Source organism: Bos taurus, chromosome 26, assembly GCF_002263795.3.
Source record: "Bos taurus isolate L1 Dominette 01449 registration number 42190680 breed Hereford chromosome 26, ARS-UCD2.0, whole genome shotgun sequence".
Classification (NCBI taxonomy): Eukaryota; Metazoa; Chordata; class Mammalia; order Artiodactyla; family Bovidae; genus Bos; species Bos taurus.
In genome coordinates, this window is record NC_037353.1 from 27,729,193 (window position 1) to 27,746,845 (window position 17,653).

General features: G+C 41.4%; 1 protein-coding gene across 5 annotated transcripts in view; it reads right to left on the reverse strand.

Annotated features, from left to right (window-relative positions):
• The window catches only part of SORCS1 (sortilin related VPS10 domain containing receptor 1), a 576,630-nt gene that overhangs the window by 175,978 nt on the left and 382,999 nt on the right, over positions 1-17,653 (reverse strand). For all 5 annotated transcript variants that reach the window (XM_059881921.1, XM_024985735.2, NM_001191207.2 and 2 more), the window contains 1 exon segment: positions 7,322-7,395. In XM_059881921.1, the coding sequence (XP_059737904.1) occupies positions 7,322-7,395 (74 nt within the window).

Sequence of the window (17,653 nt, forward strand, 5' to 3'; positions counted from 1 at the left end):
AGCAATATTCAACAAAGACTAGATGATGAGTAGGAGTGATATGAGTCAGAATCAGAGAGGAAAACTATTTAAGTCCTGCAGTGTTTTCTGATGGTAGCCAGATATATTAATGAAAGTTTATGGACCCGCCTCTTATGCCTGAGGTTAGATGAAAGGACCCTGGGTAGGAGCTGATGACCTCATGTGTAACTGAATCACTTTGCCACACCTAAAACTTGCATAACACTGTAAACCAATCATATGCCAATAAAAATCGAATGCCTTTGGAAGCAAGCAAACAGAAAGAGAACACTGATGATTGCAATGAGCCCCCGCATCAGGTAGAGTCTAGAAAAAGTTAGACCTTACTTTTCAGATCCATGAGCCAATATTGCTTTTTTCCCCCCTTAAAACAGGTTTCCTTTTTCTATTACATATTTTGAAGAAGTTTTGATCAATAAATCACTTCACATCATTGTTCTGGGGATTGTTTAAAACAACATACGCAAAGCACTCAGCACAGAGGTTGGCATACGGTAAGTGCTCAAGAAATGAGACTTGTTGCCAAAGACGTGGGATGGGAAGTCACTGATACTGACTGACATTGAACCATAGGGACAAATGAGAATGTACAAACTTGCTCAAACACACTGAAAATGGAGCCAGAAATATTCCTGGATCCCTCTGCTACGATACAGCTGGCATACACCCCCTGAGGGACATCACTGAAACAAGGATGGCATTCTAGAATAACAGAAGGTTTACTGTCAAGCCGACTCTTAATTTTCATGTGTGAATTAGTTACAAAAAAAATATGTAATCCGCCATTTAGCTGTCTCTGTTTCCGGCCAGCCCCCTGTATGTCAGAACAACATAATCAATATGTTGCTTGAATGAGGTGGTATGCTCGAGCCTATTTTAAATTAAGTGAAACAGCTCTAAGACTGCCTTGTCTTTTGCATAGATAATAGATTGCTATACTGGTTCAGTCACTAAGTTGTGTCTGACTCTTGTGATCCCATGGACTGTAGCCTGCCAGGCTCCTCTGTCTATGGGATTCTCCAGACAAGAACACTGGAGTGGGTTGTCATTTCCTTCTCCAGGGCATCTTCCTGACTTAGGGATCGAACCCCAGATCTCCTGCATTGCAGGCAGATTCTTTACCAATTTACTAACAGGGAAGCCCAATAGATTGCTGAGTGGTTTATAATGAAAACTACCTTCCATTCCTTTATCCTAAATTTGAATCAAATTCCAACAAACCATATTCATCAACTTCTTAAATAGTAAACTTGGTTTCTGACAGAAGCTTCACTTATGCAAGGCATGTGGGCACCACTGGTTCTCCTTTCCACAGTCTTCTTCAGTATTAAATGCAATACTTTGGTTTTTATCTATTAAATTGTTAGAAAGTGTGTGTTTGTGTGTTAGTCATTCAGTTGTGTCCGATTCTGGGACCCCATGGACTGTAGCCCCCCAGGCTCCTCTGTCCATGGGATTCTCCAAGGAAGAATAATGGAGTGAGTAGCCATTTCCTTCTCCAGGGGATCTTCCCCACCCAGGGATCGAACCTGGGTTGTCTGTGTTACAGGCAGAGTCTTTACCATCTGAACCACCAGGGAAGTCCCATTGAACTGTTAAACTAACAATTATTCTGGAGGGATACAAGGGGTTCACAAAGAATCAGACACAAATGAAATGACTGAGCATACACATAACTCTTGAATTTTGGGCTGATCTTTACTGTTGCAAGCAAGCGTCATGGATCTAGATAGACCAAGTTTCAAAATTTGGTATACTACATGTTATGTTACATAAACTATATCATTTTTCTATTTCATCAACAAGGGAATAAAAATCCCTACCCCACAATCTTGTTGTGAGGATCAAATGGTGTGACTTATCATGTGCCTTCAAGCTAGGCTACAGCAGTATGTGAACTGAGACCTTCCAGAGGTAAGACCTAGTACAACCAGTGCAAGTTCAATGCATGAAGCAGGGCTTCCAGGGCTGGTGCTCTGTGACACCAGGAGGTATGGGATGGGGAGGGAAGGGGGCGGGGGGTTCAGGATTAGGGGGACACATGTATACCTATGGCTGATTCATGCTGTTGTATAGCAAAACCCATCACAATATTCGAAAGCAGCTATTCTCCAATTAAAATAAATTAATTAATTTAAAAAAAAAAGAAAAAGAAAGAAAAGACAGAGGAATCAGAGATCAAATTAGCAGAGAAAGCAAGGGAATTCCAGAAAAACATCTACTTCTGCTTCACTGGGCTTCCCTTGTGGCTCAGCTGGTAAAGCCTGTACTACGGGAAATCTGGGTTCGATCCCTCTGTTGGGAAGATCCCCTGGAGAAGGGAAAGGCTACCCACTCCACTATTCTGGCCTGGAAAACTCCATGGACTGTACAGTCCATGGGGTCACAAAGAGTGGGACACGACTAGGCGACTTTCACTTTTTCATTAACTATGCTAATGCCTCTGACTATGTGGATCACAATGAACTGTGGAAAATTCTTAAAGAGATGGGAATACCAGACTACCTTACCTGTCTCCTGAGAAACCTGTTTGCAGGTCAAGAAGCAATGGTTAGAACCTTAAATGAAACAATGGACTGGGTCAAAATTGGGAAAGGAGTACGATCCTGTATTGTGACCTTGTTTATTTAACTTATAAGGGAGTACATTATGTGAAATGTCCGCTGGACGAATCAAAAGCTGGAAACAAGATTGCCAGGAGAAATATCAACAACCTCAGCGATACAGATGATACTACTCTAATGGCAGAAAATGAAAAGGAACTAAAGAGACTCTTGATGAGGTTCACCCTCTTTCACAGAGGAGAGTAAAAAAGCTGGCTTAAAACTCAACATTCAAAAAGCTAAGATCATGGCATCCAGTCCCATCACTTTATGGCCAATAGATGGGTAAAAGTGGAAGCAATGACAGATTTTATTTTCCTGGGCTCCAAAATTACTGAAGATGGTGACTATAGCCATGAAAATTAAAAGATGCTTGCTCCTTGAAATACAGAGCGTATTAAAAAGCAGAGACATCGATTTGCCAACAAAGGTCCATATAGTCAAAACTATGATTTTTCCAGCAGTCATGTATGGTTTTGAGAGTTGGACCATAAAAAAGCTGAGTGCAGAAGAACTGATGCTTTCAAATTGTGGTACTGCAGAAGACTCTTGGGAGTCCCTTGGACTGAAAGGAGATCAAACCACTCAATCCTAAAGGAAATCAACCATGAGTATTCATTGGAAAGATTGATGCTGAAGCTCCAATACTCTGGTCACCTGATGCAAGGAGATGATTCATTGGGAAAGACCATGATGCCGGGAAAGACTGAAGACAAAACAAGAGGGCAGCAGAGGAGGAAATGGTTAGATAGCATCACCAACTCAACGGACATGAATCAGAGCAAACTCTAGAAGATAGTGAAGGACAGGGAAGTTTGGCATGCTGCAGTCCATGGGGTTACAAAGAGTTGGACATGACTTAATAACTGAATAACAACAAAATCACGTACCTGGACGACTGTAGTTACTTAACAATTACATACCCCTATTCTGGAACATTATCTTACTGACACCTAGCTCTCCCATCTTATTTTCTCCCTAATGAAAATCTATCTTTTTATTTTATGATAACGGAATCTTTTTTTCTTCCTTTTTAGGAATCTTCTCTCCTCCATCCTTGAGCTATGTAGTTTGACTGAGACTCTATACCACCTCCTATTTCAATTCCCAGAAAAGATATGTGTCTGACCTACATTAGTAATGAACCATCTTATATAGCTCTGATCCAAGCCAGACTACTTGGATTCAATCCCTGGAAATGTGAGGAAAGAGGCAGACCGGTTTGATGGAGTTTCCAAACTGTCAGACTGTAAGACTAAATTTGATGATGTCCATCATTGCTATAATAAATGGTGAAATCTAACTTGAGAATGAAGCCAACTTGGGGGAAAAACACAACTAAGAGATGTAAAAAATCAGTTAATATTACTGTAAGCCAGCAGGGACTCAGTACAGTTCTTAGGTGTCAGGCATATAACCAATCACAAGAAACATCTCATTTAACTAAGTAGGTATTAATTATCTTTTTACAGAGGGAAAAAAAAGGGGCATGCAGAATTAAACTTACTCATGACTCCTTACTTAGTAAATGGCAAAGCTAGAACTCATACCTCAGTATCTCTGAGCCCCTTAAATTCCCAGCTGTATAGCCTCCCAGTATAATTGATTTCTGATATAGTAAAGAACAAAACCGTTATAACAGTTAGTTGAATAAAAATATACCTATTCTATTTAAGGCAGTATTGTGCTAAGATACATTTTATAAGATGCCCTAAACATGCAAATCAATTGTGGAAGCAATTTAAACTCCTCGGAAGAAAGTTCATATGTATGTCAGTATGATGGTGCTACGAACAATCACCATAAACATAAGGATAAGTTCTTACATTCCAAAACTGCTTTGCAATTACCACTGACTACTTCCAGGGGTAGGAGTACTATTGCCACCAAAAATAAAGATATGCCTTAAGTGCACTAGGTGACGAGGAAAAGATATGAATTCATCTTCATTTTTCTCCATGGGAAATGCTATGTTATTATCCAGTGTCACATATAAGTTCAGCACTATAAAAGTTCCCCTCAGTCCCCTCTACACTCCCACAGCCAGGCTTTAAGCAGAAATGATTAAAGAGAGCTTCTTTCAATTAAGCTTGCTGAATAATCCTAGATAGCCCAATAGTTCTCATATAATTAAAAAAAAAAAAAACTGATTTCCAAGAGTCTAACAAATATTGCTTCGACTGACACCTTTCTGCAAGCCATAGGAAGATCCTCAGAGTCAGAAAATACAGACCATGTAGCCAGAGACCAATATATTTCATCAACAGTCATGTGCACTGTGCAATTTACAAGGTCTCATGCTTTCTCTGGAAAGTCCAGAGGGCCCATTTTCCAAGCCCAGTTGGAGGGATACACACACAGGCATGGTGGCCAAAAGAGCCTTGGGTTTTCTACTCATCTGCCTAAAACAGGCCAGATTTCCAGAGTTCATAGCTCCAGCCCAGAAGAGTTCCAAGAAGTGGCAGAGCCCATTGATTCAGTAGCTTATGGGCTCTGAAGCCATTCTGCCTGAATCTTAATCCTGGTTTTGCTGCTTTCTGGCTGGGTGACCTTGGCTAAATTATTTAACCTCTCCATGCCAAAGATTCCTTTTCTGTTAGGGATGATAATGCAAGGCTTACTTCATAAAATTGCTCTGAGAATTACATTGCTTAAGTTTGAATAATGCCTATCACAATGTCAGAGCTTGAATGGAGAAGAGGTCTCTATTCCCAAAGGCAGAGGAGGGGTATCATTTATTTCACCCAGCAGACGGATTAATTAGAATTTATATATGTTTTTATAAAGATAATGATATGACATGTGGTTACAAGGACTTGGTATAATATTTGTATAATAAATAAAATTTGTATAACAATATTTATATAATAACATTTGGTCACCAAGGGAAGATCCCCATTCCAAGAAGAAATAATGGGTTTTCAATTACTACCAGCCAAAGCAATGATGGAATTGTTTTTCATCCCCAAAATGTGTGTAAATTAGCCCTCAGTGAGCTGGAAAATACTGTGTACCATGTACCACCACTTGACATGGGAAATTCTCTCATCTTACTTTCCTTTTTTTTTTTTTTTTGATCAGTGTTTTTCTTTGTTTCTGTCAGTTGGAACAAACTTCTCTCCAGACTTTAATGAAGTTTTTACCTTCCACTGCTTGGTCCATATGCAAATGTTTTCAGTTACTTGGAAGCAGGACTTAAAGATCAGTCTCTCATGCTTTCTCATTGGTGAAGCATTGACTCCATTTCCAGGTTAACTTAGGGGAACCACATTGATTTATTTTAGTCTTTATTTATTCCGTGCATATTATTATTTATTTATTCTATGAACATATAACACCCAATATAAAGGAGGAAATGAAAATAAACAAAACCCATGGACCCTCTTTCCAAAAAAGTGACTTTATAATTTATAAGGAGATGTACATGGAGATACAAAATGCTAATCAGAAAAGGGAGATTCAGTGACAGTTAGAACTGTTTTCCCAGAGAAGGGAGAAGCCGATTTAGATGCCAAAAACAAAGCTTCAGTCATTCCTGAGTGGAAGCAGCAGTGAAGAGGTGGGTGACTTCTATGCAACAGAAACCCTATTTAGTTATCAACGTCTCTGTGATGGGAGAAAAGGTATCTTTCTGTACAGAAGTCTCTTTGTGTTATCTTTGAGCCAGTTTGTTTGCAAATGACTTGTCTTTCACTTTTTCAGGCAGTTTCACTAGTGTTAAGAGATTTATCTGTTCTCTGGCTTTCACCTCCCACAGGAGTCTTAGGGCTGTGTTTGAGAATGAGAAAAATAAAAATGCATTCCTCTTTGAAGTGAGAGAATTGGAGTGGTGAGGGAAGCTATTAGGTACATGGAAGTTGGAAGGCTGATGAAAGATAGTGTGATTTTAAGAGGAATAAAAGGGAGGCAACTTTCACTGTCCTGGTTGTAGGAAACTCACTAGCTTCTAAAAGGTCATTGCCCCAGTAATTCTCAATGACGTGAACAAAGAATATTTAAACTCTTGCTTGAGCTAGTTCCACAGACCACTGTTAATACCAGCAGAAATCTGGAAGTAACCTAGATGTCTATTCCATAGGCAGGTTAGATAAATTAGGGTAAGACAGAATCGCATCTTTTATATGGTTTAGGCTGTAAATTCAAAAGGGATTGATAAGTAATATCAACATTAACTAGAATGTTTTGTATTTGCACATGCTTAGGTATTCATAGAATGTTTATGGAAGGAGAAGTGAGAAACTAGAAACATTGGTTGCGTACCATATGATGAAAAGAATACTAAAAAGAGTCGAAATCAGGAATCGGAAGATGATCTGCTTTTAGACTAATTAAGATCTAGTTATTTACACTGAAAGTCTTTAATTTGAACATGTATTATATATGTGTATAATGCTTTTAGTAATAAAAAATCACTATTAAAATGTTTTAAAGTGTCTGTCTTACAGTTTCATCAAAATATAACAAAACAACATTTTCATCGCTCTTGCTGCCATTGATCTTATTTTTTAAAAGTAATTTATGATACTGCTTTAACAATCCCTTGCCGTGTTTACCACTCCAATGTCCCCTTCTGCCCTACAGAATGTGGGTATATCCCAATAAGGACAGACGTCATGCGACAGCTCTGGGTGGGAAGATTCCAACGTTCATTTTCCCGGGTGATATCTCCATTTGCTAGTTAACAGAGTGAGACTTACCAGTAGAATCTGTTTGGAACAACCGCTTCCTGGATAAGCTGCCACCTTCTCCCAAATTCAGCAGAGCTGTATAACTGTAGAGAAGACAAAATATTCAGTACCAGGACGTCATGGTACACTGAATGCATAAAACATGATTCACTGGATTAATGATAATGATAATAATAATAACGTCTTCCATTTATTAATCACCCTTCCTATGCCAGATGAGTGCCCCATGTATCATCTCTATTCTCCATATAGATCCTGCAAGACATTGATATTTCCATTTTATAGTTGAGCAAACTGAAGCTCACAAAGATTAAGTGATTTGTTGGAAATCACATGCCCTCTAAATATTAAAATAAATTGGGATTCATACCCCATTCTGCCTGGTAAGCTGTATTACTTGCCATGGAATATGCAGACTGTTGTCTGAAATACAAAGAAGTCCAAAATCTAGACCTGGCTCTCAGAAAGCCAATAATATAACCCAAATCTGACAAAAAATAATGAGCAATGCATGCAATCACCAGATGAAGGAATTCAAAGGAAGGGGATTCAGAAATCAATTAGGGATGCTTCTGAGATGTATGGTGATTCACCATGGATGTGAATGAATGGCAGAATTCAAACTGACAAAGATAAGACAAGCAGGACTCACAAAGGGAATAGCGTGGATAAGAAGTGAGAAAATCAGGGATGGTATATGAATAAATGTGGCTTATCAAAGGCACATGTAGTCAAAGCTATGCTTTTTCCAGTAGTCACGTATGGATGTGAGAGTTGATCCATAAAGAAAGCTGAGCACCAAAGAACTGATGCTTTTGAACTGTGGTGTTAGAGAAGACTCTTGAGAGTCCCCTGGACTGCAAGGAGATCAAACCAGACCATCTTAAAGGGAATCAGTCTTGAATATTCATTGGAAGGACTGACGCTGAAGCTGAAGCTCCAATACTTTGGAGACATGATGTGAAGAACTGACTCATTGGAAAAGACCCTGATGCTGGGGAAGATTGAAGTCAGGAGGAGAAGGGGACAACAGAGGATGAGATGGTTGGATGGCATCACTGACTCGATGGACATGAGCTTGAGCAAACTCTGAGAGTTGGTGATGGGCAGGGAAGTCTGGCGTGCTACGGTCCATGGGGTTGCAAAGAGTTGGACACAACTGAGCGACTGAACTGAACTGGCAACTTGAAAAGGCTTTGAATGACAAGTTAGGGAGAAGAAAATCCGGTCATGCTGGCAGAAGGAGCCAGTTGATGTCTTTTTAAACAGAGAATAGAGGAACTTTAGGCTCTAACAGCAGCCCACATGGACTAAGCTTTTACTATAATTTAAGTGCTTCTCATGCATTCCTTCATTTAATCCACATACCATCCCTCCCAGTAGTATATACAGCTATTATGGCCATTTTGCCAATGCTTACACAGCCGGGGAGATTTCAAGTCCATTTGCTACAGTGCTGTCCAAGGGCAACCACAAAGAAACACTGCTCATGACCCAGGGTCTAACCCTCCGCATACTCCTTCCCCTCCAAGTGTCTTTCTTCTCTTCTATCTTGTTCTTCATTGTTGGCTCACTCCTACTCCTGCTCCTCTCCAGTGGTCTCACAGCATCATACCCAGGATGGTTTTACAGGAACCTTTCTTTGTGTTTTTTGTTGTTTTTGTTGTTCTTGTTCTTTTGCTTCTAGAAGTGTTCTCTGATGGCAGCCCAGAGATTCCTATTGCTTGAGGCATTCCGGTTCCCACGGATGTTTGGCCGGATGATTTGAAAATATCATTTTGGAACATCTCCTTTCTGCTGTGTGCCTGGTCTGTAACCCACTCACATCCCAGTCATCCACCACTGCGCGTGCCAGATCCTACAGTGAATGGATGGTGAGTCACTGTGTACTGAGTACCATGACTGTCCGCCCTCTCCAGCCTTGGCGCTCAATGGAGGGTCAAATGACTCACCAAGTGACTCACCGCGGCTGCAGATGTACCAGGCATATCCAAGAAGTAAGTCAGCTCAAGTGAGGATTTACTGACCCTTGGAAGAGCCTGCTACGACATTGTGTACACTGGATCAAAACACATCCTGAAGTCAAAAAAGAGGCTGAAGTATTTGGCTACCAAAGCGAGGCGCTCACTTGGCCCCAGCTACACAGTATTTGGGCATTCAGCCAAGAAGAATCTGTGACTTTTCCTTTCAAGTCTTATTATTTTTCCTTGCCCTACAAAGCCTGGGTTGGGGGGAGGCTTCCTGGGTACATTTCATGCTTGATTCATTTTAAGAGTGTTGAGGAGAAAGGGGAGACAGTTCCCCTCATGGGATAACAGAAGACACAACAACATCTTCCCTCTTAATTCAGACGCCAAGCAGACAGAGGGTGCATGTCCTGCTTCCCACTATGTCCCGAACACTTGCATTTTAATATTCAAACTTGGATCAGAACAGTGATCATTTGATCCTGAGTGTCTGTGGCTTCCTCTGCTCTTGCACCATTTTTTTTTTAAATTAAAACCCAGAGCTGCACTGCTTTCTATGAGTTCAAAGGGAACAGAAATCATGCCACTGTGTATGCCTATAGCTATTTATAAATGCATGTTAGTATCTATATTTATATACAAGGATTTATGCAAATATAAGAGAATCAGGGTGGTTTGAAATAATAATTCTGTGTGAAGGCTAGACTCATATATATTCTGAAAATCATATATAAATTCTGAGCTCTCCTACAGCTACACCAAGGGACTGCTACCTCTGTCTTCACATAGAATTCATCACAGTGAGGAACTGTTGGGTGCCAGCATCTACGTGTGTGTGTGTGTGTGTTTTCCTCTATGTCTTTTTAAATTGATCCCTCTAGGCTTGGATTCAGAACCTGTGGACCAGTCAGGTATGTCCCATGATATTTGTTTTTATCCTCTTCAAGGAGATGCTTTGTTATTTGTGAGCATCTAGAGGCCCCTCAAGCAGTGGGTACATCAAACAATCCAATAAACCAAGCCTCTCTTATTCAGCTCAGTGACATTTCTTATAGTTTCTATCTCAAAAGGTCCCCTCTCGTGTCTTCTCCCTGTTCCATTCACACCTGGGCACATGCCCCCTGCCATGCCTTCCCTGGTGCTACCCACTCTGGCAGAGGTGGCTTCAAGGCTTGCCTACCACAATGCCAGTCTTCTTTTTAGGTCCAGATGAGAGGACATCTTTTCTATGAACCCTCTCCTACACACTGAGATTTTCTAGAGGCCTCATTTCCAAAGAACTATGGTACAAGAAATGCTATCAAACTATAGTCCATATATTTAACTTTCTTAGTAGCCTTTCAAGAGAGCCTTTTATAATGCAAGACAGAAATCCCTACCCATCTAAACTCACTCTAAAATAGCTGAGATCATCCCTTCCCTCTCTGATGAGATCACAAAGTTTTTATGTGTCTGGAATTCCATCTTTTTGTATCTATACAGTGCCTTGTACATAGTAGATGACCAAGGGGGGGAATAAAGTATTGACTTTACATCATGAAAATTCCCTAGTGATGGATCTACCTAGTAAAACACTCAGGTTTCCCAAAGAACAGACAAAGGTAATTTAGCAGAGGACGATGTTTTACTTCCATGGATCCATAGCTAGAGGCCTGTACCTAAAACCAACAAACAAAACTATAAATATCAGCACATTTGAAATTCCCAAGGACTTGCAGCCAGGGTCTTATATATTCACCCCTAGAAAGAGCTGCTCTGTATATTCCACCTACTACTTCAAACCTTTCCTCTCTAAGAATTTAATTGTCCAGCCTGATGTCACACCAAGAAAAGGAGAAAACAACTCACAGCAATCCAAGTTAATGTGTTCATTAAACCTGCAGAGTCTGACAGCAAAGTTTTCCTCCACAAAATAGAGAGTGCTACCCAAACCTTTTTTTTTTTCCCACCCAGTGACTATCTCAGCCACCAGTGGAAGGCTTTCTGTGTAGAATGAGTCAATGTCCTTTAATAAAATTCATAGTGGTGGCAGCACCTAAATAAGATTTATTTCCCTCCCTGTCTGTCTCCAGCTCCAAGGTTTCTTTCGACTGTCAGAACACAGAACTGAGATCTATCATTGCTACCTGTCACATCAGAGAAAGCATCCACAGCTTTCGCCAGCAGTGCCAAATCTAGAGAAAGAGAGAAGGAGAATGATCAGGGGGCAGAAAAGCATATCTGAACTAGTTTTAGGAGAGCAGTGCTTGTCTCTAATCCTCTGTCATGACCTCCCCAGATGCCTTCTTGGAAGGGTTTAGATCTGTTGTTTTGTTTTGTTCTTTTACTAATCCTGGTACAAAATATTAGCGAAAAAATGGAAGGAGTAGACATTTTAGAAAGGGAGAAGGGAAGGATTCTGGTTAACAAAAGAATGCAAGGCAGATGATTCTTCCAGTTTAGAATCACTCTAAACTGCCTGAGACCGCCTCTCCATCTCAGTAAATGTAAGTTAATGAGCACAAACTCATTGCTCATCTAAGCTCAAGATGTATTAGCAGCTCAAGGTCCAACTCTCCACTCTGTTATTACCCTAGTGTGGGGGCTTTCAAAACTTCTTCCTGCCATGTTCCTCCCCTGAAGAGTTAGTCAGTCCTTCTTTCCTTTTTTTTTTTTTTTGATAACTTGATCATCATCACATTGGCTTGTTTTCTTGCAATCTGTCTTTGTCTGCCATATGAAGAATGCAGATAAAAAAGCAATTAATTGCAAAGGATGCAATTTCAAGGGTTGGTTTTATTACCAGCTTTCAACCAAATGTACAATCCTCTCTGGTGCCATCCTGGAGAGCTGCAAGTTGGCTGAGAGGCAAAGTCTCCAATGGAGAATAAAGAGGAAGCCACAGGGGGACAAACAGCTTGGGGGTGGGCAAGAGTGAGATCCACCAACTGTGCTTAGGATTCTTAATCGACAGCAAAATAAGAAGGGCTGGAAGAAGGCGGATATGAGAGCAGCTCCTTCTAACTTTCATCTTCCATCTTCTTACCTTTCACATTTTGGCTGAATCGCGAGCAGAACAACGTCTTTTTTTTTTAATAGAAATTCAACTTCCTTGTGGTGATGCAAAAGCTTGCAAGCACTGTTGTCCCTGGAACGTCTTCTCAATTGTTCTAAATCAGATCAGTGCAGCCCCTCATTTTATAGCATTAAGACAGGGACCTATTGGGAATTTTCTTTTGCAGCTCGGAAATCAGTGCAAGGATATCATTTGGCAGAAGGTAAGGGTGATAGCATGTTTTAGTCTTTGAAAGTGAAAGCTGCTCAGTCAGGTCTGATTCTTTGTGCCCCATGGACTGTAGCCTGCCAGGCTCCTGTGTCCATGGGGATTCTCCAGACAAGAATATTGGAGCGAGTTGCCATTTCCTTCTCCAGGGATCTTCTCATCCCAGGAACTGAACCCAGGTCTCCTGCATCGCAAGCAGATTCTTTACCATCTGAGCCACCAGGGAAGAGTTTCAGTCTTTGGCTGATGGGTTTGGATGCTTTCACCACAAAGGTTCCCATGGTGATTTTCTCATCAGGAGGCAGGTCCTGGGTCTCCTCCACATGGTCTCCTGCAGAGGCTTCCAGGTTGGAGGAACACTTCCTGCGGTTGGCTCTCTTCAAGGCTGCCTGGTCCCTCCCCTCTGTGGCTCTGCCCTTAATAGCTTCAGAGGCAGGAGGCTTGCAAATTGCCTTTCCTGAAAAGGCTGACAGAAAACCCTGCCAGTTCTATTTGATCTGCCTCATCCTAATACCACCCTGGGGATGGTCTGGGTACAAAGCACTCAGTCACCTCATGACTCTCCAGTTCTCACTGCTGTTACTGCATTCTTTTTAACAAGAAAAGAGATGGGGCCTTGAGGACTTTCAGTAAATTTATAGTGCCAGCCCTGGGGCATTGCAAATATCAAGCTCCTTCCTCTACTAGCCTCCACAGGAAGAAGAGGAGCAATCCAGAGAAATCCATAGTCTTCAGAGATGGGCTCTGATGCTCTGGTTGCACAGCAAAGGAGGCCAGAGTACACTCTTAGTGGGAAATCACATCATAAGGGACCTTAAGCTTCACCCAGTTCTGACACAAGTCTTCTCCTTGGCTAGTGGGGACAGGAATAGTTACAGAACCATGATGACCTTCCCAGACCAGCTCCCCCACCTCTAAGAGATGCAAGTTCCTCAAAGAAAAGGCTAACTTCTCAGCATCTGTCATACATGAGATGTAGTAATGTGTTATATTTTGTCCAGATTGCTGTGGTGGCTTATGTAAGACAGTAAAAGCAGGAAGTCTCCCCAAGTTCTCAAGGTGGGACTGGGAAAACAGTTAAAATCTCTCAGTATGACAATGTGAGGAAAGAGTGTTCCAGGAGAAGTGGGTCAACCTGAGCAAATAAACAGACAGAAAAAGTGAAAGTGAAGTCACTTAGTCGTGTCTGACTCTTTGCGACCCCATGGACTGTAGCCTACCAGGCTCCTCTGTCCATGGAATTTTCCAGGCAACAGAACTGGAGTGGGTTGCCAATTCCTTCTCCAGAGGATCTTCCTGACCTGGGGATTGAACCTGGGTCTCCTGAATTGCAGGCAGATGCTTTACCATCTGAGCCACCAGGGAAGCCTGAAAAAAAAGTTAGAGCGGTGTCTTTGTTCTTCTTTGTTCTGTCAACTACGGGAGACCCAGCTTGGCGGGGATGGGTAAAGGAAAGTGAAGTGGGAGCAGAGGCTATAAACACAGCCTGGGAGCAGGTTGGGTGGAGGCAATCCAAGCAAACTCGTGGGGAGCTAATGGAGACGGGACTCAACGACAATGAAGTCAAAAAACAAGGGCCCCCAAAGCTTTGCTGATGGAGTGAGCAGGAATGATGACCAGTCACCAGCTCCATCAAATTCTCCCGAGGTTGGATTTATCAAACCTGTCACTGGCCAGCCCCCAGCTGGCAATGAAATCTGTCACATGCCTCACAGTCCTGTTTGGCAGGATTGGGGGATTAAACATACGGAACTTGGGTGGGCTGGGCAGCAAGGGTCAGTAGGTGACAGAGGACCAGGTCAACTTGTGGCCATTTCCTGTGCTCCCAGATCTGGGGGTACTTAGGGAAACTTTCAAAGGGAATCTTAGCCTTAAAGGTTCTATAATATAGATGTAGAAATAGAGAGTAGATAAAATAATTAGATGCTAAGCATCTATATCACAAATCCCCCATATCTAGACACTGACAGGAAAAAATGAATAGCTCTCAATAACCATGTAATTGTCCCATTATTCAAATGCATAGATGATGAAACTTAGCAAGTTTTGAGAGATAAAAATAAGCAGGAGGAAAAACTTGTTGCTTGGAACATATTGGAAGTGTGCTTACATAAGACAGATCCATCAGCCGTGTGGAGATGGGACAGAGGGGAGAGAGCAGTTAGCAAGTGGCTGAGCAGAGCAGGGAAGAGATGGGTGCCTGGATGAGCAAGGGCCCCTAGATGTGGGAAGGAGGCAAGGGAAGAAGAGCAACAACAATAATAACAATAAACAAAATTTTAAAAAGAAAAATTCTGACCAGGACTGAGCATAAGAGAGGGTCATTTCATTTAGGTATACTTATATATATACACACACATACATGGGTGTGTGTGTGTATTCTATTTCAGATTCTTTTCTATTATAGGTTATTTCAAGAAAATGACTATGACTCCCTGTGCTATACATACACAGGCAACTATAAATTTTGTCTTAAATGTGAATGATGGGCTTTAGAGACTTTTCTAGAATATCTAAATATTTCATCTAACCATTCCAAGGACTACTGATTTATTTTTATTTATTTCATTCCAGTTTTTAATTTTTCATTGAAGTATAACCGGTTTACAATGTTGTGCTAGCATTTGGTGTATAGCAAAGTGATTGTTTTATTCATAAATACGTTCTTTTTACATACTCTTTGCACTATAGGTTATAACAAGATTTTGAATATAGTTCCCTATAATATATAATAGAAGTTTATCAATTTTATATATAGTAGTGGATATCTGTTAATCTCAAACTCTTGTTTTATCTTTCCCCCACTCCCCTTTGATAACCATAAGTTTGTTTTTTTATATCTGTGAGCCTGTTTCTATTTTGTAAATAAGTTTATTTGTGTCATTTTTTAAGATTCCACATATAAGTGATATACGATATTTGTCTGCCAGACTTACTCTACTTAATATGAGAATCTCTAGGTCTATCTGTGTTGCTGCAAATGGCATTATTTCATTCTTTTTTTATGGCTGAGTGATTGTATCTGTGCATGTGTGTTTGTGTGTGTGTGTACGTGTGTGTCACATACCTATCCATTTGTCGATGGACATTTAGACCTCTTCCATGTCTTGACTGTTGCAAAATGTGCTGCTATGAACATCGGGGTGTATGTATCTTCTTTAAAACAATTCTGTTTACTTTTGGCTGTGCTTGGTCTTCAGGCTGCATGGGCTACTCCCTAGTTGTGGTACATAAACTTCTCATTGTGGTGGCTTTTCCTGTTACAGAGCACAGGCTCTGGGGCATGTGGGTTTCAGTAGCTGCAGCACATGGCCTCAGTAGCCGTGGCTCCCAGGCTCTAGAGCACAGTTGAGGCACACAGGCTTAGCTGCTCTGTGGCATGTGGGATCTCCCCAGATCAGGGATTGAACCTGTGTCTCATGCACTGGCAGGCAGATTCTTTACCGCTCAGCCACCAGAGAAACCCCATGAAGCGTATGTATCTTTTTGAGAGTCTTTTCTGGATAAATGCCCAGGAGTGGGATTGCTGGATCATACGGTAGTTCTATTTCCAATTTTTAAAGGAATTCCATACTGTTTTCCACAGTGGCTGCACCAATTTACAGAAGGAGTCACTTCTGAAAGCTCTAGTCATTTTGCTGGGCAAGGGGAAATTTTACACATAGACCACTGGGACCAGAGCTGGTGCAAGGTTGGAGGAGGTGAGCAGGGGTCACAGTGCTTGTGACACAAGCTGGCCTGCTGAGTCACGAGGGACTGTTGGCTGCCCGGGAATCAGCCAGGGACAATTCCCTTCTTGCTCTCCCTTCCTCTGTTGCCTGATCTTCAAACAGCAGTTTTCCCTCTGCTGTGAAACTCAGCTTTGAAATGCATACCACAGCATCTGTCAGAGGGAACAGGTCTCACAGTAGGTTGGACATGGGGAAGATGGTTAAAGAAAATTGAAAAAAAAAAAAAAAGGCAATTAAAGAAAAGAAAATATCACAATGGCTTTTCTAGGGAGGCAGTGTTTGGTGCAGTGAGGACAGAGTATGAAGAGAATCAAACCTGGATTAGACTCCTGGCTCTATCAACCACCCTGGGGAATTTTCTTAACCTTTTGGAGCCTCAGATTCCCCAAATATTAAATAGGCATAAAGATAAAGTCAATGTTTCATGTAAGAAAGAAGTTGAGGAATCAATGCGAAAAGCCTGGCAGAGGGCTTACTACGGAGTGAAGGGTCAGTGCTAGTTCTCAGCCTTTCCCCTTCCTGCTGATCATTGCCTCCAGCCTGAACTGCCCACAGACCCTGAAAAAAACAAGGAATGGCAAGGAGAAGCAGGTGTGACTGCTATTTTCTTCCTGACTTTCAGGAAGCAAGGAAGGATCCTAGACAACACTTCCATGTCCCTTGCCTCTGAGGTTGGATACCGCTTAGCTTGGCTGCTCCTGGAGTAGCTGAGGCCGTCTGACTTTGGACCACAAGTCTTATTCTGGGACATTTTCTCATCAGCAGGCAGGCACTGAAATTAAGCAAGTCAGACGAGTGAGAGCCTTGCCGATTTGAATTTGTGACTTTTCATCTGATACTATTTTACAGTACAGGATCTGGTCATTTCAGGAGGCTGGTTTCTGACTTCTGGTTTCTCTTCCTCTTGCCAGCTATGAGATCCTGGCTGGGCCTCTGGGTCTCTTAGACCACTGAATGTGCCATTTATAATTTGTATTTATATCCTCTTATGCTGAAGAGAGGAAGTTGGACAAGGTAACATTGAATTTTTTTTAATATGAAATTCAGAGTAATAAATTCACAAAATGCGTCTATTTATAAGGCCAAGACTTCCTTCTCCCCAAACCACTCCCCTCGTGGCAACACTGTTGGTTACAAACACTCTTGAAAAGGAAGAATACAGGAAAATGTCAGTGTTAGTGGATTTCTAAAGGACCACTCTGAGAGACAGGTTTAAGAAAGAGGTCCATGTCCTCTTAGGATGTCAAATGTCTTTAAAAGTTCCCCAGACGGATGCCTGGATTTAAGAGGCATCTTAATCCATTTAGACAATTGGTGGTTAGAACAGATCAAAAAAGCTAGCTACAAAATACACAAGCAAAAAGGTAATTTATTTGAAATA